Genomic DNA, 19,839 nt, shown 5'->3' on the forward strand with positions numbered 1-19,839 from the left:
TGCTCCCTCAGGTGAGGTTTTCCCCACAGAGCCCTGCCCCGATCCCAGCTTCCCTGCAACAGCTGATGGATGACCTGCAGTGCTTCAGCCAAGAGCTTTGCTGCTACAGTGCTGCTGGGACGGGTGCGTGGCCTGGGAACGGAGGAGGAGGAGGAGGAGGAGGCTTCACACCTGCAAGGAGAGGCCATCAGAGCTGCCAAGAGCACAGACCAAACATCCCTGTGATGAGCTGCAAGGCAGCCTCCTGCCCTGCTCAGGACCTGCACCCCACGGGGCTCCCACTGTGAGGATGGACAGACCTGCCAGCACCACCTGCAGCGAGCTTTGAGCCCCCTCCTGCCTTCATCCCTGTCCAGACCCCTCTGCAGGAGAGGTCGAGGCCCCAGTAGCCTGGTGAGATGGAAGCAATGGTGCAAGCTCTCCTGGCTGCTCACGGACAGCTCTTCCCAGCAGGGATGGGGACTGGGGCACGGGGATGTGGATGGCTCTCCGCTCGCTCAGTGGGTTTTGGTCATTCTGCTCTGTCCCTCCGTGCTCCAGTGTAGGAGCAGCACTTGCTCTCTTGCCCAGGCTGCCAGAGGGAGGCATTGCTCGGTGCCAGCACTAACATGAGGTGGTGGTCTGCCCATGCAGCCTCTTGCCCACTTTCTGCCATCCCTGAGCAGGATCCTCCTGGCTCTGCAGCAGCTTCCTTCTAACCAGGTGGCTCTGGGTCCTGTTTTCCTGACCTGTCTATTTCTCTTTCAGGTATGACCTCCCTTATCTAACATCTCTTGTGAGCCAGAGGCTTTTCCTAACCAGCTACCTGGCTGCTTTCCTCCCCCTCTCTCCCTGCCATGCTCCCTGTGCTGCAGCAGACCTCACACAGTCTCCCTCCGAGCTGGTGGTGCAGGATGCTTGCCAGCTCCAGAAGATCTCAGGGGAACATAGGTCATGCAGGAGTGGGACCGTGGGCTCCCCAGGAGGCTGGTTTGGGCACTGGGCCGCAGTGTCCCAGCCTGGGTGGGATGGTTCAGAAGAAAGAACTGAAGCCATGAAAACTGCCTGTCTCCCCTGGCACCCAGGGGCTGCTGCCCTTGCCTGTAGCCCTCGGGGGGATGCAGAGCTCAGCATCCCGCTCTTCATTCGTGCCCAGGAGCCTCCAGGTCTATGGGCACCAAAACACTCCTGGAGGCGCAGAATTTTTAAAATAACTCTTTATGACAGTAACCAGCTGCCAGCCTTATGGTTTGAACGCTGCCACCCAAGGCTCTGCAGCCAGCCAGGCACATACCACCAGGAGAGAGTCTGTGAGGTTTATGGAGTAGGGATTGAGTCCATGTTAGAGCTTCAGCCCAGCTAGTAGCCTTATATTGAGAGGGTCTTTGTAACAGAGCCTTATTGTTTAATTTGCATATATTTCTATATATTATATATATATACAGTACTTAAATACTCTCATGGACTCACTCTATTAAACTCTAATACCTTAAGTGTAGCTGCCCTTCACTTTCAGAGCAGCCCAACTCCTGCTCCCAGGGGAACCAGCACCTTCCCTGTTGCTGCTGTTGCCTTGCAGGGCTGCTGTGAGGGAGCCCAGTGAGGGCTGGACCCACAGCAGTACTTCATCCTGCCTGGTTTCCTGGGGATCTGTGCCTTTGCCAGGGCAGAGTCCTGCACAGACCCAGCTCCGTGCCTGGGGAGCCTCAGTTCCTGCAGGGAGGGGTTTCTCCAGCCACGCTCCAGCCCTGAGGCCACCTTGGCCTGATGCAAGCGCAGGGCAGCGTGGGCAGGCAGCAGGACAGGCAGGGCACCTCCCTGTGCCCCCAGCGAGCAGCTGCCCTGCTGCTGTGCCCAGCTTTGCGTTGGGCTGGGGGCTGGAGGCCCTCGCTGGGAGCGGGTCCTGTGGGGCAGGGCAGCCTGGGGGAGGTGGCTCCCGGTCCGCAGGGTCCCTCGGGCTGGCTGTCTTGTGCTGTGTTATGTCGAGGAAGAGGCAGAGTCAGGTGCTGCAGGGTAGCCCAGAGCAGGGGCTGACGTGGCCCTGGTGCTCTGGAGCCACAGGTTGTGGAGAGATGAGAGGCTTGAGCGCTCGGGGCAGGGCAGGGCTGCACACTGGGGTGAAACATCCGATTTAACGGGGCTTGCAAGGACAGAGCCGGGGCTGCTGCTGCTGGCTGGGACAGGGCACGGTGCTGAACTGTCCGGGGAGGTTGTGACCAGGGCAGGGGGTGAGGCCAGGGCTGTTGGCAGAGGTGAGGAGCAGTGCCCACCCCAAGGACGAGGTGGTGTGAGCCTTACAGCCAGGGCTATTGAGCATGTGGTGCTCCAGTGTCTGCTGGCAGCAGCGTGGGTGGCTGTCCTCGCTGTCCCCCGTGCTGGCCAGGTGAGTGGCAGGAGGGCAGTGTGGCGGAATTAGGGTGGCTTTGGGCATGCTGTGTCAGGCTGTGGGTGAGAGGGACCCCGGGCCAGCCTGTGAGACCCAGCTGGACCCCTCTGTTATCCCAGGGGCAGGATGGGAGCAGCGTGGGGAGCAGCAGAGTGAGGCTTGGCCTGAGGGTGTGGTCAGGAGTATCCAGCCTTGGGGGACACTGGAGGAAGAAAAAAGGGCAGAATTCTCTGGGACCAGAGCTGTTGGCCCCAGTGCTAGGTGTGGGGAGCAGAGGTGGCCAGGTTGGGTGCTCGGGCTGTGCTTGGGAGGCAGGATGTGTCAGGGAGGGGAGCAGGCTGGCTAATGCTCTGGTAACCATGTACTGTGGTGCTGCTGTCCTCACTGCTTTTGTGGCATCTCTGCTCTGGAAAGAGAATAAATTTGTATTTATACTGATTCCTGGATCAGTGCTCTGGCCTCATCTATCCGTGCGTCTGGGCTGAGTCAGCTCCCGTTGCTGTGCCATGCTGGCACTGCTCCTGCAGGGCTGCTGGGACACAGCCTGCACTGTCACCCTGGCTGTCCACGCGGCCCGAGGCAGAACAGAAGCTGTGAGCAGAGCCCCAGGATCCCCAGACACAGCCGTGTCCCCCAGCCACCATCTCCATCCTCTTCCAACAGGGTGTGTTCAGGCCATGTGGCTGCTGAGGGGTGGGACAGGGGCTCTGCAGGGACAGTCCCTCTTTCCCCCAGGAACTCTGGCTGTAGGAAACCCTTCAGCCCCAGGCAGGAGGCAGAGAGTGGGATGCTGGGCAGGCAAGGCAGTCCTCTCCCTCCTTTCTCTCTGGAGCCCCATGAAGTTTTCAGTGCCCAGAGGTGTCTGGGTGCCTCGGTCCCAAGTGCTGCCAATGTTTGCTGTGGCACAATAAGGGATTCAGCCCCTAGAGAAGAATAGTTCAGGGTAAGGCCAGGGGCTCTCGGGCTCTCTCCCCTGCCCAGACTTGGCTGATGGTGAAGCCTGCCCAGGACAGACAGTTTTTGGGCTGGACCTGCTCTCACCGCTGCCTGGCAGGGCTGGCAGTGCTGGGAAAAGGCCTGACAGTGCCACTGCAGGGAGGCGTGGGGACACTCACGCAGGAGAAATTCAGGAGCTTAAAGGGAATGAAACGCAGCCTCCTTGACCACCCCTCTGGCGAGCAGCACAAGCTGCCCCATCCCTGTGCCACGGGCTCCAGGGCAGGGCAGGAGGTGTGGGCTGTGCTCAGGGAAGCTGGTCACGCTCAGGAACAAATCCAGCCCGCGGTGCCAGGGAAGAGCTTTTATTTCTCAGCCAGCAGAGCTCGGTGGCACCCAGCTGAAAGGCGCTGGAGCCGGGGAGTCGGGGCAGGGGTGTGCCCGGCGGTGGCAGGGTGAGGACAGCATTGTCCCGTGTCACGGCTGGGCCAGTCCCCAGCCCGGGGCTCCCTCTCCGGGTACAGGAGCCCTGCTGCCCATGCTGTGCCTCTTTGTCGGTGGCCTGGCAGCTGTTCTCCCAAGCAGGGGAAGAACTGACCCTGCTCAGGGCTGGTCACGGTCCTGCTCTTTGCTGCACTGCTCCAGGGGTGCAGCACCCCCTGCTCCGGCTGCTATGGGGCATGGGGGTATCTTTGCCCCTTCACCCAGCTCCTCATCTTCCCCAGGGATGAAGCTCTCTGGGGAGATGTTGCCTTCCCCAGCATTTTCCTGTCCCCTGACTGCTCCCTGCTCCCTGCAGCTCACCTCTTCCAGAGCCTCCCCAGATGTTTTATCCTCCAGCCCTGGGGGCCCCTCAGCTGGACCCAGCCCCTCGCTGGGAGGCCCCAAATGTGGGGCTCTCCTTGGCTGAGCCTGGGTCTCACTCCCCATGCCAGCTCCCTCTGCTCTGCTGGCTCCTTGCTCCAACCCCTGCAGTAGCCCTGCTGCCTTTGTCTCCCCTATTGTCCCACACTGTCCTGCTTTGGGCTGTTCCATTTTTGCTAGTAGACACTCTTTCTCTTTGTCCTTCTCCACTTTCACTACTGCCTCTTCCTCCCTCTCTTTTCCTTCGTTTTCTTCTTCCTTCTCTACTTTTTCACTCTCTTTTAATTTCTCATCTTCTTTCTCTGCTCTCCTCTCCACCTTCTCTTCCCGCTCCACTTTGTCTTGCTTTTCTTCCTTGTCTACTTCCTCCTTCTCCTCCTCCAATTTTCCATCTTCTTCCTCTGCCCCCCTCTCTAGCTGTACCTCCTTGCTCTCCTCTTTTTCTTCCTCTTTCTTCTCCTCTTTGCCCTCCTCTTCTTCCTCTTCCCTCTCCTCCTTTTTCTCATCTTCCTGCTCTGTTCCCAGGCTCTCTGGCTTTGCCCCGCAGGTGCCCAGGTTTTCTTCTTTCCCCACTGCTGTCCGATCCCTCCCCTCCACCTCTTCTCCCACAGGCTCTCCCCGGGCTTCTTCTCCTCCTGGTGCTGCCTCTTCACCCCCAGCCCTGGGGGTCCCTTGTTGTGCCTGGGGAGCCCTGGTCTGTTCTGTTGCTTCGGTCTCAGCACCCTGCTCCCCCTGCCCAGGGCTCTCCTGGACCCCAGCCTCACCCTGAGGTGCCCCATCACCCACCTCCCTGCTCTCCCGCCCCTCACGGCCCTTCAGACCCTGGGACGACTGGAAGAGGCCCTGGTAGCGTTTCCGATCCTCCACGTGCTTCTTCCTCATCCTCTCCCCCAGCTGCTTCAGCTCCTTCTTCACCGCGGCCGCCATGGAGGGGTCGAGGTGAGCCACGCGCTGGAAGTCCTCCCGTGCCTCCCTCTCGTTCCAGACAGCAGCGTGGGCCTTTGCCCGCTTGAAATAGGCCTTGGCATTGTCTGCCAGGAGAGAAGAGCCCTCAGTGGGGGTCCTGCAGCTCAGGGCCACCGGCCACGGGAGCTGGAGACGCACAGGGGCCGTGAAGCACATGTGGGGTGGATGCACCAGTAGGGAGGCCAGGGAGATGTGGGCCATGCGCTGCCACTGCGGGCAGCAGGGCACAGCGAGTGCACGAGCGTCGTGGGAAGGGGAAGGATGGTGTGGTGGGTGGGGGCAAACTGGGACACGGGGATCCAGATGACACAGGCGCTGTCACAGGCAGAGGGACACAGGATGAGCGTTGGCACGGGTGAGGGATTTGGAGCACGGAGTCCCTGGGAGCCGTGGGCGCAGCGGGGGTGGGATGCAGGGCACAGGTACCGTTGTGCTTCTGGAGAAGCTCCGTGGTGTGCTCCAGCACCTCGTAGTACTCGCCGAGCTCCAGCTGGCACTGGCAGTAGTTGAGCACCAGCGGCGTGACCAGGCTCTCCAGCTTCAGCCAGTCATCCTCCCATGGCTTCTCCTGCCCCGCAAGCAACCCAGGGCAGCTCGTGGCTGTGTCCATCTCCTCCCAGGCACCCCAGGCACACAGGTGTGCGCTTTGAGGCGTGGCCCAGGTGGGGATGGGGAGGTGTTGGTCCTGCTCACCTTGGCCTGGAGGTTCCTGAGGCAGATGACAGCCTCCTGGTACTTGGCGGCCGCCTGTGCGAACTCCCTGCGCAGGACGAGGCGGTTGCCCTCGCTGTGCAGCACGGGCACTGCTGCCAGCTTCTCCTCCTTGCTCATGGCCCAGGTGTCACGTTTGTACGCTGAGGGATCCTCCACCTGCCCGTGCAGGAGGAGCTGAGCGGCTGTTCCCGCTCTGGCAGCCATCCCCACCACCCCACCATCGCCCTTACCCGGAACAGCTCCATGATGAAGATGAGAGGTTGCGGCGTCCGCTGCAGCTCGTCCAGGTCATCGTAGCCCGTGCTGTGGTAGTCAAACATGTTGCCCATGCCACAGCGGTGCTTCTGGCCTTCCAGGGGGTCCCGTCCCTCCGCGATCCTCCGCATGCCCCTGGAGACCAGGGCATACATGCCTGTGTGCTGCAAGGAGGGGAGCACCCCGCTCAGCTCTGGGGGGGGCTGCACCCCCTTGTCTGGGGCAGCCCCTCGGTGCTGAGGCCAAGTGACACCCTGTGTTTGCACCAGACAAGGCTGGGATGCACGGTCCTGTGTCCCGGCTCTGCAGGAAGGAGGGAAGTGGGCATCTCTGGGCCCCTCACTCACAATGGCGTCGCACCAGAACTCTGCCACCTCCCCAATCCTCATGGAGCTGAGCAGTGTCTCCCAGATCTCCAGCTTGAACATCTTGCCCACGATGATCTCCATGGGCATGCCAGCTTCCCGGCTGTCATCGATCACCGTCCGCTCAAAGTCATCCTTCAGCGTCTGGAAGTGGAAGGTGAACTGGCCCCAGAGAGAGCCCAGTGGTGAGACTCCCCTTGGCAGCCGCCGTGACCTCAGCTGTGGGGTCAAGCCTGCTCCCAGCACGGTGTGATCTGACTGGCAGCTCTCCCTCCACAGCAGGAGATTGTGCCTCTTGCCCACTTGAGACAGCAAGCAGACGGTTGAATGTCTTAACATCCGACATGCTACACTCGCTTCTCCCTGTGGGTCCCCCTTTATAACCCCATGCAGAGAGCGCTCTCACAGAGTGCTCCAGGACCTGGTGGAACCCACAGTGATCAGAGGCTGGGGAATCTCCCAGGAACAACCCACTGGCACATCTCACTCCTGCTTGGCACATAGCAGGAAAGGCAGATTTCAGCAACCCACCAGGGCTGCTGAGCTCTAAGAGTGCCAGGGGGAGGAGGTGTCACAGGCCCAGTACAAGGTGAGGCCATGGGCACTGCCAGCTGTCACTGTGAGAAATGTGCCCAAAGCAGCCCCTCCTGCACCCCTGTTGTGAGGGCTCCCACTCTTCCCCAGACCTGGAACTGGGCTTGTGAACCCTAATGGGCAGGGATGTCAGACCCACTCCCTCTCCCAGGGCTCTGGAGGAAAAACCCAGACAATTTACCTTGCTCCCATCCTGCAACTTTGGCAGCTCCCCTCGGCCTCCATGCAGAATCTTCTTTTTGACCCCTTCCACATTCAGCAGGTAGGTTTCTTCCATGGCAGCTCACAGATCACACGCACCCCAGCACGCTCTGGCCCTTCTAGAGCTCCACGTCTTCCTTAGGTGACTCTTTCTTGGCTATGTGGACATACACATCATCTTCCAGGGCTCCTGCTGACCTTTTCCTTTCTGTGCTGGGGGCAGAGCCTTCTTCCCCTGCTCTTGGGTTGTGAGAGGGGTGTTCTCTCCTAGCACACACTCGCTGAAGCCCCTGGTGTCCTCTGTTGCTTTCTGTAACCGCCCTTCTAATCCTCTTCCCACCCTCTCAGGTTAATCTGGGATTTGCCTGCATAGTCTGTGAGGAATTACAGGAACTCCCTGATCAGGAGGGCCTCGTTCCTCCCACCGAGTGGCAGCACTTTTGACCCAGCTCCACGAAGAGCACTCTGGGGAAGGAGCCCGGCAGTGCCGCACCAAAGGTGCCCAGGCACGGCTCCCTGCCAGGGGCTGTGTGGTTGTGAGGCCACAAAGGAGCAGACCAGGGCAGAAAAGGAAACTTTATTGAGTTTGGTTTGCAGATATAAACATTCCTCAAACACAAGAACAAACTCTTACGAGGCCACAGGCCATCAAGCCCAAGACTCAGTAAGATGCAGAAACCAGCACCGTGCTGTCCTGGGGGGGCCAGTGCTGACTATTAACAGTAAATCTGTTGTTTTGGCTGCTCTCACAGGCAGAGTCCAATTCTTTAGCTCCACCAGCCAAACCCAGCACAGTGGATGTGAAATCAGCTCTGGACATGGACCCTCTACCACTGCCCAGCAGCAGATGTGGCAGAAGTGAGCAACTGAAGCAAAGACTTCAGCATGGCAGGTGATCACCACTTCCAGCTCTGCTCATGAAGACCCAGGCCCACTTCTCACTTCTCCATGAGGGACTCCAGCTGCTCCTGCAGGGATGCCATCTGGGAAGAAGGAGTGAGAGGTTGCAGTAAGGCACATCTGGGACCCTGGGCAGCCCCAGCATTTTTGTGTTCTTGCACATCCTCTACCCACACCAGTGGCTGCTCTCCCTGTGTGTTTCCTGGAGCTGTGCTTGGGCTCCTCTGGGACAGAACTGGCACTGCCCACAGGGATCTCAGAGTGGGAACCTCATGCCTTGGTACCACGCTGGAACAGAGCTGGCCAGGCAGGAAATCTGCCACAACCCTACAGCCACTGCCTTCCTTGTAAATGGCTGCTAAAAGGTTTGTGGTTTGTGTTTTACCCCAGGGAGCAATCCTGGCAGCCCTGGACCGCTGACTGGACGTGTTTTGGCTCCTCCAGAAGGAAGGCTGCAGTCAACCCTACTCCTTGTATCTCCTTCTGCCTTGGGAAGCTCCATGCAACTACAGGTACAACCCCACCTGACCTGTAACACGGGAGTTCACAGCAGCTGCTGTGGACTTGGGGAACTCTGTCAGGCCAAGCCTAGAGCAGTGTTGTGCCCCAGTACCTCCCACTCCACTCTGGGAGTTTCCTCACCTGCTGCTTCTCTCGCTCTTCTTGCTGCTTGAACTCATCCAGCACGGCCTGGAGTCGGGTCTGCAGACACAAACATGGACACACAGCTACCAGCGTGCTCTCAGCAGAATGGGTGCTGCTACGACACGTCGAATGGTGCACTGACAACCACCCCCTTGTCTCCTCCAGTTTCACAGATTACTGTGCCTCCATGGGGAAATGCTGGAGTGTGTATGGCCACACCACAGCTATTTTTAACCCAGCAAGCAAAGGCTCCTGGCTTCTCCAAATCAGCCTGCTGGATCTAATAGCCAGCCAGTGTTAAGCAGGTTTGAAGAGACCCCAGGAGAGCTCTCACCTTGAGGGCAAGGTTCTCCACTTTCATGATGAGATCTTCCTGGCGCTTCCTCCTGTCTTGAGTTTCCTGGAGTTTACTTTTCAGGTTGTCAATCTGTTTCTGGATGCCCATGGCTGGAAGGGAGAGTGAGCTCAGACCCAGAGCAGCAGCAGAGCTGGGAAGCACAGCCTGGCCTGTCATCCCAAGAATTCTGCCATGCTCTGCTGGCCACTCACCGATCTGGTTGGACCCCTCATTCTCCTGCTGCTGCCCATCAGACTCGTTCAGCTTGTCCTGCAGTTGTCTCTCCAAGTCTTCCTCAGTGTCCATGATGTTCAGGTCTTCATCGTCATGATGATCCCTCTCATCTTCATCCTCGCTGCTGCTGCTGATGTCATTAAATATCTCCCGCAGTTCATCGTGTTCTAGTTGGGGGCAAAAGAGTTAAAACACAGCTGATGATCTGCCAGTGCCCTTTGCCTGCCAGGGAGCACATCTAGAAATGAAACAGCCTTCCTCACTGCACCTGAGGAGCCATGGCCTTGCTTATGCCCCGACATCCCTGGGGAGGAGATGTCCAGGCTGGTGAGTGAACCATGGTTGTCCACTTCTTTTGTTTCATCTTCAGCAATGACTTCCCAGCCTGACAGTGGGAACAGGTGAGTCAAGGGAAAAACAGGAACTTGGAAGATGCAGTTGTGATGGAAGAGGCTAAAAATGGCAGATCACTGCCACTCCAACCAGTCTGGCCTTTTACCTAGGGATACTCAGGATGAAACACCCCAGAACCTCTCTTCTGATGACTTCCCCTCTACTATTTCAGTTCCTTCTCAGTAGAACAGCACAGTCCACAAGAAAGGTCACCTTGAGGAAACAATAAACTTTGAACAAGGCAAAGAAAAGCTCCAAAACTTCAGTGCCTCTTGTGTGTTTATGTCCCAGTGTCCCACAGCCACGCAAAGCCCAGCTTGCTCCTTCCAGACCCCCCAGGTCACACACAGGTCCTGTCCTACTCTTGAGCTTTTTTCCCCCTAAAAGGATACGGACACTGACAGCCTCAGCATCGGTGCTCAGGAGACGCTTCACCTCTTTTTCCACATCAGGAGATTCGATATACTGGGCCAGAGAGGGGAAAGAGAACAGACACTGTTAAATGCCTTGTGCATGCTGCCGGTGCTGGCAAACTACAAGCCTCCAACTTTGGACAGAGCACTGCTTCAAGGCTTTCTTATCTTCTGCTTTCTGCTTAGAATTTGCTCATGTTTAACTGTGAAGTAATTTATGCACCCCCCCCCAAAAAACAATCCATCTTTTTTGTACCTTGGTAGGTTGACTGCTCTCACTTTTCTGCTTATACTATGTATTTTGTAAGACTTTCTGTGTCTGTGCAGAAAGTCCTTGAGGTGTTGACGGTCAGCTCAACTCAACTCAACTGAACTCAAATCCTTCCCATCCCACTCAAAAGAAGGCTTCCTTTTTCACTTTTAAATTAGTCAGGAATTTTACTGCAGTGATATCAAATCTCTCCTGTGGGCTACAAGAATGTCTCAAGTAATTTGCTTCCCAAATGTCATGCAAAATCACACTCAACCCTGTTCTCAGAAACTGCAAAGGAGAGAAGAACAAGTCTTCCCAGCCTCAGGGTACTGCATCTCCCCAGCACCTTGCCTGGCTTGTGCATATGCACAGAGACAGTCTCTGAGCTCCATCTGTTGTCACTCCCCCGGCTGAAGTGACAGTGGTACTATTTGGGGAAGGGAATGGGCCATGCATAAAGAGAAGATTTAAGCTGTGAAAGCAGGAATGAGTGAAGCCTCATTTCCATGTGAGTCTTTCTTCCTTTCTTCTCTATGAGCAGGAAGAGATGTGGCGTGGCAATGCAGCCACAGGAACGAGGTCCAGCAGTACTCTGCATAGAGGACTTTCCCCTCAGGAGCACCTTGGAAAATACAGAGGGAGCACCTAAAGAAGTGTTTAAATCTACTATCCTACCCTCACCCTCATCTCAGGCAAGGGAAAGTGAACAAATGCTAGAAAACACATGGCTTCTGGACCAATCACAGTTACAGCTCTAATGTCTCTGTCCTCCTAGCCCTTGGGTATTTCATCTGCATCTGGGTGAGAAGAAACTCACCTTCTTCTTAGCTGTCTTCCGGAATCGCCGCTTCCGTACATTTTTCAGGGGAAGAGTGACTGTGACAGAGGAAACAGGTTTCAGGCAGATGGCCCAGTGAGAGAAGCACGTGTCAGAAGGGAAAAGATCCCTTCTGCAACAGGGAGAGAGCCGTGGAAAGGAGCAGCAGCACCGCCAGTACCTGGCAGCTGTGAGCACCTGGCTTGGCTGCGGGGTACTGGGGTGGAGGGGCTTGGCACAGCCTCTACTCACTGCCATGGTTCCATATGAATTTCTTCTCTCTGTCCTTGTCCTTCTTCTTGTTTGCCTTGGGGTCAGTGGTCGCTGTTTGCTCTTCCAAAGGCGGGTAGAGATCACCATCCACAGTGCAAACAAGCATCTGGAATCCCCACATGAACACAAGGATGTGAAGGAACAGTGACTGCCCACTGCACGTTGTCAGCCAAAGGGATTCGGGGGCACAGGGTGTGGGAAACACAGCTGCACCCCCAGCTCAGCTGGATACAGCAGCAGTTAAGCTGTCACAAGGACAGTCACATTTCTCACTTCAGGACTGAGGTTTCTAAAGACCAAGTGGAATGGGGAATTTTAAGCTGCTAATACTGTGAGATACAGAAATTGGGTATGTTATCATGGGTGTCCAGTTGCCAAAGCGTACAGGGGTTTTCCTGGAGGGGGAGCAATGACTTAAGCTGTTGGTGGAGGCAAGAAGGACAGCTCATACCTGGCAAATATCTGCTGTCTTGTAGAAGGTTTTCTTGTCAATGGTTTTTAAGCTCTCAATGATGCAGGGCAGATCCACCAGCTTGGCTGCCAGTGGCACCCGGTCCACACGGACAATCCCATGGCGCCCATCCGCTGGGGAGAACCAGGGGACAGGTCAGTGCTGTGGCTCAACAGCCACCCCAGGAAATACAGCCCTGGGCAGCAGAAACTTCACAGGACAACAGATGCAAGTGGCACAGCTTCAGCTGTGGACGGGCAGAGGTGCCCCGAGCAGATGCCCTGGTCCTGCTCACTCACCGTGCAGCTCAATGGTGAGCCTGTCCTTCAGGTTGACGTTCCCAGACTGGACTGCTCGCCGCACAGTTGAGGCATATTCCTGAGAAGGGAATTCTTCAGGAGCTGGTATGCTTCCCCCAGGAATTACCAGAGGCTTCTGCCCAACCCACCCAGCTTTAAACACACCACATCCACATGCCGGACAGCAACCGCAAGACCCACGGTGAACTGCACCCTCCTCCCAACACCACGTTAACGTGGCTCTGCTGTTCCCAGGGCTCTCCATACCCCCTGGACGCCACAGCTGTGACAGTGGTGTGAGGTCCCTGACAGAGACACCTGCCAGACCTCCACAGCACTGTGGGCAGTTAGAGCTCCCCTCACCAAGCCCTTGTGGCCCCAGCAGGGCACAGTCTCACAGAATCCCAGCATAGCTGGGACTGGTAGAAGAGATCATCCAGTCCAACCCCCCGTCAAGGCAGGGTCACCTGAAGCAGGTGATACACGTACACATCCGGGTGGGTTTGGGATGTCTCCAGAGAGGGAGATTCCACGGCCTCCCTGGGCCCTGTTCAGTGGGCTGTTTCAGTGCTCTGCCACTCCCAATGGAAAGTTCTTCCTCACGGTGAGGTGGAACTTGTGCTTTAGTTTATCTGGTGCCCTGTCGCTGGGCACCAGAAAAAGAGTCTCAGCTTTACACACACAACAAACAGCAATAAGGGCACTTATAGCCACTGCAACTAAAGAGCCAGTACTTGTTAAACCGTTCTAGAAAGGTCCTCCCAAACCCTCTAGGTTGTCTCTAAGCCTCCTGCTCTGAGTGGCAGGAGCACCTCTCTAGGGAAGGCCGTGGAGAAGCCGTTCAAAAGGATGGGAACGGGCCCCAGAGCACCCAACCTGCTCCCACATCCCAGACCCGCAGCTTCCCCACTGCCCTGCTAACGCCTGCGGCAGCCGGTGCTGGCCGGCCGGCCGGGCTGAGCTCGGTGTGGCTCGGAGGGGCCGCGACGGAGCGAGCCCTTACCGGGGGCAGCCGCAGCACGAACTGGCTCTCGAGCTCGTGCGGAGCATCGTCCTTGCCCTTGCTCATCCCGCCTCCTCCGGCTCCGCCGCAAACACGCCGTCAGCCTCGGGAAGGCTCCTGCACGGAGAGCCCAGCCCAGAGCCGGCCCCGGCCGCCCCGCGGAAGCCGAGCCCGGCGCGCCGCCCCTTCCGCTCCCTGCCCGTTCCGGCCCCGCTCCCTGCCCGTTCCGGCCCCGCTCCGGCCCCGCTCCGGGCCCGTAACGCCGCGCGGGTGCCGGTGGCCATGGGGGCCGGGTTCGGCGCGGGGCTGGGGCTGGCCCTGGCCTCCAGCGCCTTCATCGGTGGCAGCTTCGTCCTGAAGAAGAAGGGGCTGCTCCGGCTGTGCGGCCGCGCCAGGGCAGGTACGGCCGCTCCCGGGGCGCTGCTCCCGCTGGGTCCCCCGAGGGTCGTGACGAGAATTTTGTTTGGCTTCATCTGAGGTTTCTCGTTTGTTTCCTCGGCGCTCAGGGCAAGGAGGGCACGCGTACCTGCGAGAGTGGCTTTGGTGGGCAGGGCTGCTGTGCAGTAAGTACCGCGCTCAGACTGCGGTGAGGCGCGCTTACCATGGGATCACGGAATGGTTTGGGTTGGTGGGGACCTTAAAGATCATCTCGTTCCACCCCCCCCCCCCCCCCCCCCCCCGTAAGAACACTCACTGTCCCGGGTTGCTCCAAGCTCCAAGGTCTAACCTGGCCTTGAACACTTCCAGGGACGGGGCAGCCACATCTTCTCTGGGCACCCTGTGCCGGGGCCTCACCAATCTCACAGGGAATAATTTCTTCCTGGTATCTTATCTAAACCTACTCTCGCTCAGTTTCAACCTATTCCCCCTTGTGCTGTCACTACACTTCCTTGTAAAAAGTCTCCCTCTTTCTTGTAGGCTCCCTTTGCATACTGGAGAGCCACAATCAGGTCATTCCAGAGCCTTCCCTTTTAAGAGTGTGGTTGTGGTTGTTTCCAGTCACTTTCACGTTTTGTTACTACCACTTTCGTTTGACTGCTTGAGTTTTATCCAAGTTTCTGATTATGATGTTGATCTCATTGTAATTAAACTATTCTAAAGTCTCATGCACTACCAGGCTTCTCTGCTAAGCAGGAGCTGAGGAGCTGGTTTAGCTGGCTTGGGTTTAGTGCTTCTGAAGTGGCCTGCCCTGAGGATGTAGGGATAATGGCACATCCAGCACTGTGTACAGCAACTTCAGCAGCATTACACTTTTCAATGTTAAGAACCAACTCTTAACTGATTTACAGCTTTAAAAAGCTGTAAAAGCTGTTCCAGGAAAAGGACAGATGCCCTTCAGCTTTGTGGAAATTATGGAAATACTTTCCTGTGGTTGCTGCTCACTGTAGAGGCACATGTGACTAAGGATCACTGTGCATAACACTGAGCCTTCTCTTCCCAAGAGAACCTGTGTGGGCCTTCTGCTTCTTCTAGCTGGTGCTGTTCTTCCCTGGTTACTCAACATACAACAGCATGCTCAGGAGGAAGCTGAGGCTTTTCTGACTACACTCAAACTTGTGTTACGGTGAATTGCTCCCGCTTTGATGCTCACAGGAGTTTCTCTTGCAGTGGGAGTTGGAGAAGCTGCAAATTTCGCCGCCTATGCTTTTGCCCCTGCAACACTGGTAACTCCACTGGGTGCTCTGAGTGTCCTTGTTAGGTAAGCAGCCTCAGAAACAGCCTCCCTTCACCTACCAGCCCTTAGTGATGAAAGCAGTTGCTCTGCTCTCTTTCCTCAGGTATCCAGTTCTTGTCCTAATTGGTTTTGGAGGGTTTTTTTGGTGGTTTTTTTTTTTTTTTTTTCCTTTTTCAGTGCAGTTCTGTCTTCCATCTTCCTGAATGAGCAGCTGAATGTTCATGGGAAGATTGGCTGCATGCTGAGTATCCTGGGCTCCACTGTGATGGTGATCCATGCTCCACAGGAAGAAGAGGTTTCCAGCCTGGAGTCAATGGCAGAGAAGCTGAAAGATCCAGGTACTAAAATAAAAGGATTCCTGTTGACTTCAGGCCAATGACAGTAGAAGGTGGGATACAACTTGGATAGATTGGAAAGGACTGAACTAAATGGTAATTGAGCTGTTTCTTGTTCTGCACACCCCACTGGAATCATTAAGTTACCAAGTGGGCTGGTATTTTATTGTCTGTGAGGTATAGATGCAAAAAGGAGGAGCAGGGAAATGAGGTGCAGCTGTCAGCAGAAGTGACTGCCCTTTGGCAGTGCCAGGAACTGCAGAGGGAATTCCTGTACATGAGGGTGGTAGTGGTGTGGCTGAGAAAAGACAGAGGAGGAAATTCAGGCGGAAGAACTCAAGGCAAGAGAATTCAAGGACTTGTGCCCAAGATCAGGTAGTCCTGGTGTTTATGTTAGAGGAAGAACCAAGTCACAAGGATATGATGTAGGCAATAGCACAAATGGCAGAATAAGCCAAAAGAGATGGAGGAAGGCAGCATAAGGAGAAGAGCAAAGCAGAGTAACAAGTAGATGTTGCCGCTCATTAGGGGGAGCACTGCCAGGGCATTCCTGTGGTGTGGCATTTTCCTTTTTATCTCACTAGTCTGCAGCATTCAGCCACGGCTTCCCAAGCCTTCTGTCACCTTCCTGGGCCTCCTGCTGCACTGCAAAAGCCCCCCAGCTCTGTTAGTGCTGTGGAGCCTGGCAGTGCCCCTGCCACTCCTAGCAGACTGTGTCTCCAACAGCCTGACTTGTGATCACACTGTAATGAGCTGTTGTTGCCTCTGCAGCTTTGCTCAGGCTTTCCAACCCTGCCCCTTCAGATGGAGGCCAGAAAGGCTGATGGGGCAGTTACCTGCCTGTCCTCCATCTCTACTTGCTGTTCAGTCATATCTGTCCCTGCTGCTGCTGATCTGATCTGATGGGAGTTCTTGAATTCTTATTTCCCCAAGGATTCATTGTATTTGCTGTGTGTGTCCTGGTGAGCTCCCTTCTGCTCATCTTTGTGGCTGGACCCCGCTATGGACAGAGCAATGTCCTGGTTTATGTTTTGGTCTGCTCTGCCATTGGCTCGCTGTCCGTATCCTGCGTCAAAGGCCTGGGGATTGCCCTGAAAGAACTGTTCTCTGGGAAGCCAGTCCTGAAGGAACCCCTGGGCTGGGTGCTCCTGGTGTGCCTGGTGATCTGCATCAGCATCCAGATCAACTATCTGAACAAAGCCCTGGACATTTTCAACACCTCCGTGGTCACACCCATTTACTATGTGCTGTTCACCACAGCAGTCATGACGTGCTCGGCCATCCTCTTCAAGGAGTGGCAGCACATGGTGCTGGACAACATCATCGGCTCCATCAGCGGCTTCCTCACCATCGTGTCCGGCATCTTCCTCCTGCACGCCTTCAGGGACATGCCCTTCACCCCCAGCCTCCTGCCCCTCTTCCTGCAGCCAGGCAGGGCAGACCCACACCTGCACTGGAGCAGTGCAGACAGACATCAGTCCTGTCAGCACCAGCCTCTGCTGCCCTCGGAGGACAAGGGCTCTCAGAGTGCAGAGGAGGAGGAGGAGGAGAAGTGAAAGCAGGTGAGGAAGCATCTGAACTGCTGGCTTCCTGCTCCCGCTGCCAAATGCTGCTGCAGGAGCTGTGAGTTAGCCTCTGCCTGCCCCAGCACCACCACGCTGACGGGAGGCTGACAGAGCAGCAGCCTCCTGTGGCTACAGACAGGAGCCCTGGGAGCTGCCCAGTTCCTGGCAACTGTGTTTCTTCACTCCTATTTTCCGTGAAGAATTAATCTGCCCTTGTCAGGACTCGGACCTCGTCTGTGCAGAGAGAGGCCTGCAGCACTAACACAGTGCTAACCATGACTCCGTGGCAGGTCACACATCTGGGGAGGCTCACACTGCTTTTTAAACCCAGAATTAACAGTTACAGAATGATCTAACGTGGTGCCAAGGTTGCGCAGAGAGAAGACGGATGTCTGGCTTTAAAGGTGACGCTCAGAGAGTATTAATGCAAAAATTCCTCTGTCAAGTACTCGGTTTTGATTACTCTGCTAGAATTTATTGACAGATTCACATCCAAAACCAGAATACAGCCCAAACTGGGAAACTTCAGTGGTGCTGCCACACGCTGCTGTGGCTCTTACAGAGGGACCGACCTCTTTGTGCAACGTCTGCTGTGCAGGTTGATGAAGCTTCCTGTATTCTATTAAAAACTGATCTGTTCAGTTACCGAGTGGTGAGTGATACGTTTATACCAAGGGCTGGGTGAACACTGGAAGGCAAGGAGGATCACAGGGGTAGGAAGAACTCTTGAGTGCTCCAGAGAAACTCAGGATAGGAAAGGGAATCACCTACTCTTGGAACCTTAGCTATTGAGGTAAGTTTCTGACAGATAACCAGACAGCTGTGACCTCAGTGACACGGGTTTATACATCTGCATAGCTGCTGAACACATCCTGAGTTTGTTCCCAGGAAGGCTGCTGGCTACAAGCCACCCACGCTGGGAGCTCACACGCTCTGTCCAGCAGCCCCTGCAGTGGGTTGCAGTGCAGAACTGCTTTACCAGGCTCCCGTGTAGAGCTCCAGACCACTGTCAGGGTCACTCCAGGCTTCCCAGAGCCCTGCAGCATAGGAGCACTGCTGAAATGCTGCTGCCTTCCCAAAGAGCTGATCAGTGGTTGGTTGTTTTTCCAGTTTGAAGCTCCTCTTTGTGTCCTGGGGGCGGAGGTCCAGAAGACACACCCACAGGCCTCCTGCCAGTGACCTCCACACGTGCAGGTGCACGAGGTTATAGAGCAGCTGGTTAGTTATTCCCTATATTTAGTCTCTCTACTCTCCAGGACAGCAAGAGCCGCTAAACTTTTGGGGAAGAAGAGGAAAAGCCACAGCCTCTCCCAGAAATAAGTTTGATTCATGAGACCAAATTAATTGAGCAACAAATCAGAATTCAGAAAAGGCCTTCTAGCCAGAAGACAGTTATGCCTCCTTCCTACTAATTTTGCCATAAATAGGATCACTGGGAAGGAGGGGGAGTGACAAGAAGGCCAGATTTTCCGTTCTCAGTAGCGATCTATCTAAAAAAAGGAGAATCTCATATTAAAAATTGACCCAGTTAATATTTATTACATTTACCCAGGGAAAGCAGTTAATGGAGCAAGTCAGCATCGACAGAGTTGTGCTGCAGTGTGAAAATTGGTCACTTGGCCATACGAACGATTTACCTATGGAAACCTGGAATATTTTCCAGCAGTGGCACTGCCTGGGATGATCACTGTTCCCAACATGCTCTTCTTACTCAGGTGCCTGTCCCAGCCTGCGCAGTGACGGTGCCCGGGGCAGGTGAGGACGTGCCCAGGAGGGCTGGATTGTGCAGCACTGTTTAAGGCAGCGACCGCGGGCTGGCCTCACCCAGAGCCGAGCTGCCCATCAGCGCTGGGAGCATCCGTGAAACGAGCATCAGCACCCCTCAGGGGAGCACATTCCCAATGCTCCCTGCACGTGCCGAGGGGGCACATTCCCAACGCTCCCTGCATGGCACCAGGGTCCCGGAACAAAGGTGGCCGCTGGCCCGCAGGGCCAGGAGCAGCACATCACCCCGACGTGGAGCGTCCTTGTGTCTGTTGTGGGCTCTCATCTGGCTGCGACTTCCCCGAGACTGGCATTTAATCAAATCCTAACTCCCCCCCCGAGCTGATCCTGGCTCCCTGGGGCAGCAGAGGGACCAGGAGCGGGCGTGGGGGAGAGCCTGGCCTGGCGGGGCTGGGTCCGGCTCAGTCGGAAAGGCTCTCCGAGAAGGCCGACTTGGACTTCTGCGTCTGCTCCAGCCGGTTCAGGATGAACTGGCTCGTGTCGATGAAGCGCTCCACGCAGTTCACAAAGCACGTCTCGGCCCGGCTGTCCAGCTTGGGGCCCGGCTTGTCCATGCACTTCTCCTGCACACAGCGGGGTCCCGTTGGTCCCGGGGGCACCGCAGCCCGCCCCGCCCCGGGGCCGTGCCTCTGGGCATCTCCAGCCCTCGGACACGCTCCCGCCACCTCGGGATCTCGATCCTCTCGGGAGCCTCACCCCCTCCCCACGCGTGGCTCTGCCCGCCCCGCCGTTCCCGGAGAGCCGCCCCCTCCCGCTCTGTGCTCACCGGAGCTGGGGCTGCTCCCACGGCGGCTCCATTTTGTCCCCATCCTCCTCCTCCTCCTCCCCCCGGGGACAAAGGTCTGCGCGGCCTCCCAGCCCGCCTTGCCCCACCACCGCCACCGGGTCACCGGAGCCGGCGGCCCTGCCCGCCGCGCGTACCCAGCAGAGCTCGGTCATCTGGTGCACCAGCTGCTGGAAGCGCTGCTTCTGCGTCTCCACCTCGATGAAGCGCTGGAGCTGGGGGTCGGCCCCGCCCAGCCCGGCGGCGGACGGCGGGTCCATGGCGCTCCCGGTGTCCCCCCCCCGCGGTCCCTCCCGGTGCCGCCGCGCCGCGACCTTCACGTGCCGCCGGTGCCGCGCCCGCCCCTTCCGCCCGCGCCGCGCGTGCGCGCCCGCCCGCCGCGCGCCCCCTGCCGGCGGGGCGGAACGGCCGCAGCCG

General features: G+C 56.8%; 5 protein-coding genes across 6 annotated transcripts in view; 2 read left to right on the top strand and 3 right to left on the bottom strand.

Annotated features, from left to right (window-relative positions):
* Window positions 1–2,803, top strand: part of DRP2 (dystrophin related protein 2) — a 39,434-nt gene extending 36,631 nt beyond the window's left edge. Inside the window, exon 26 of the mRNA XM_053990062.1 lies at window positions 748–2,803. Coding sequence (XP_053846037.1) covers window positions 748–767 — 20 coding nt within the window. The 3' untranslated portion in view covers window positions 768–2,803. The remainder of the gene's footprint in view (window positions 1–747) is intronic.
* LOC128814557 (aryl-hydrocarbon-interacting protein-like 1) lies at window positions 1,957–7,402 on the bottom strand. Its single transcript, XM_053990500.1, has 7 exons — window positions 7,241–7,402; window positions 6,448–6,627; window positions 6,076–6,264; window positions 5,825–6,001; window positions 5,558–5,699; window positions 4,952–5,196; window positions 1,957–2,091 (listed from the first exon to the last, which is right to left on the bottom strand). Exons 1-7 carry the CDS (start codon window positions 7,334–7,336, stop codon window positions 1,957–1,959), a joined length of 1,164 nt encoding a protein of 387 aa, XP_053846475.1. The 5' UTR covers window positions 7,337–7,402.
* Window positions 7,403–7,821: 419 nt separating this feature from the next.
* TAF7L (TATA-box binding protein associated factor 7 like) lies at window positions 7,822–13,437 on the bottom strand. 2 transcript variants are annotated; one of them, XM_053990085.1, is made up of 11 exons: window positions 13,279–13,433; window positions 12,276–12,354; window positions 11,977–12,110; window positions 11,505–11,631; window positions 11,253–11,311; window positions 10,162–10,234; window positions 9,645–9,761; window positions 9,355–9,543; window positions 9,140–9,252; window positions 8,803–8,862; window positions 7,822–8,243 (listed from the first exon to the last, which is right to left on the bottom strand). In XM_053990085.1, exons 1-11 carry the CDS (start codon window positions 13,342–13,344, stop codon window positions 8,199–8,201), a joined length of 1,062 nt encoding a protein of 353 aa, XP_053846060.1. In that variant the 5' UTR covers window positions 13,345–13,433; the 3' UTR covers window positions 7,822–8,198. The 2 variants fall into 2 exon arrangements, with proteins under 2 accessions (XP_053846060.1, XP_053846059.1); XM_053990084.1 differs by having other exon boundaries at window positions 9,140–9,543; window positions 13,279–13,437.
* Window positions 13,438–13,483: 46 nt separating this feature from the next.
* Window positions 13,484–17,498, top strand: LOC128814341 (magnesium transporter NIPA2-like). Its single transcript, XM_053990093.1, has 5 exons — window positions 13,484–13,678; window positions 13,785–13,841; window positions 14,887–14,977; window positions 15,131–15,291; window positions 16,222–17,498. Exons 1-5 carry the CDS (start codon window positions 13,561–13,563, stop codon window positions 16,842–16,844), a joined length of 1,050 nt encoding a protein of 349 aa, XP_053846068.1. The 5' UTR covers window positions 13,484–13,560; the 3' UTR covers window positions 16,845–17,498.
* An 867-nt stretch (window positions 17,499–18,365) lies between these two features.
* On the bottom strand, window positions 18,366–19,753 carry TIMM8A (translocase of inner mitochondrial membrane 8A). The gene is made up of 2 exons (XM_053990105.1): window positions 19,560–19,753; window positions 18,366–19,201 (listed from the first exon to the last, which is right to left on the bottom strand). The coding sequence occupies exons 1-2, from the start codon at window positions 19,680–19,682 to the stop codon at window positions 19,040–19,042; spliced, it is 285 nt and encodes a 94-aa protein (XP_053846080.1). The 5' UTR covers window positions 19,683–19,753; the 3' UTR covers window positions 18,366–19,039.
* Window positions 19,754–19,839: the final 86 nt, after the last annotated feature.

The sequence above is a fragment of the Vidua macroura genome, chromosome 14 (genome assembly GCF_024509145.1).
Source record: "Vidua macroura isolate BioBank_ID:100142 chromosome 14, ASM2450914v1, whole genome shotgun sequence".
NCBI lineage: Eukaryota > Metazoa > Chordata > Aves > Passeriformes > Viduidae > Vidua > Vidua macroura.

Coding starts and splice junctions, on each gene's coding strand:
- LOC128814557 (XM_053990500.1), bottom strand. CDS start 7,336: ATGGAAGAAACCTACCTGCTGAATGTGGAAGGGGTCAAAAAGAAGATT. Junction 6,628..7,240: donor AGTTGCAGGATGGGAGCAAG/GTAAATTGTCTG, acceptor CTCTGGGGCCAG/TTCACCTTCCACTTCCAGAC. Junction 5,197..5,557: donor GCTTCTCCAGAAGCACAACG/GTACCTGTGCCC, acceptor CTCTCCTGGCAG/ACAATGCCAAGGCCTATTTC.
- TAF7L (XM_053990084.1), bottom strand. CDS start 13,344: ATGAGCAAGGGCAAGGACGATGCTCCGCACGAGCTCGAGAGCCAGTTC. Junction 11,632..11,976: donor AGACAGCAGATATTTGCCAG/GTATGAGCTGTC, acceptor TGGGGATTCCAG/ATGCTTGTTTGCACTGTGGA. Junction 10,235..11,252: donor GGAAGACAGCTAAGAAGAAG/GTGAGTTTCTTC, acceptor TCTCTGGCCCAG/TATATCGAATCTCCTGATGT.
- LOC128814341 (XM_053990093.1), top strand. CDS start 13,561: ATGGGGGCCGGGTTCGGCGCGGGGCTGGGGCTGGCCCTGGCCTCCAGC. Junction 13,842..14,886: donor GTGGGCAGGGCTGCTGTGCA/GTAAGTACCGCG, acceptor TTTCTCTTGCAG/TGGGAGTTGGAGAAGCTGCA. Junction 15,292..16,221: donor AGAGAAGCTGAAAGATCCAG/GTACTAAAATAA, acceptor TATTTCCCCAAG/GATTCATTGTATTTGCTGTG.
- TIMM8A (XM_053990105.1), bottom strand. CDS start 19,682: ATGGACCCGCCGTCCGCCGCCGGGCTGGGCGGGGCCGACCCCCAGCTC. Junction 19,202..19,559: donor AGATGACCGAGCTCTGCTGG/GTACGCGCGGCG, acceptor CGCTGTGTGCAG/GAGAAGTGCATGGACAAGCC.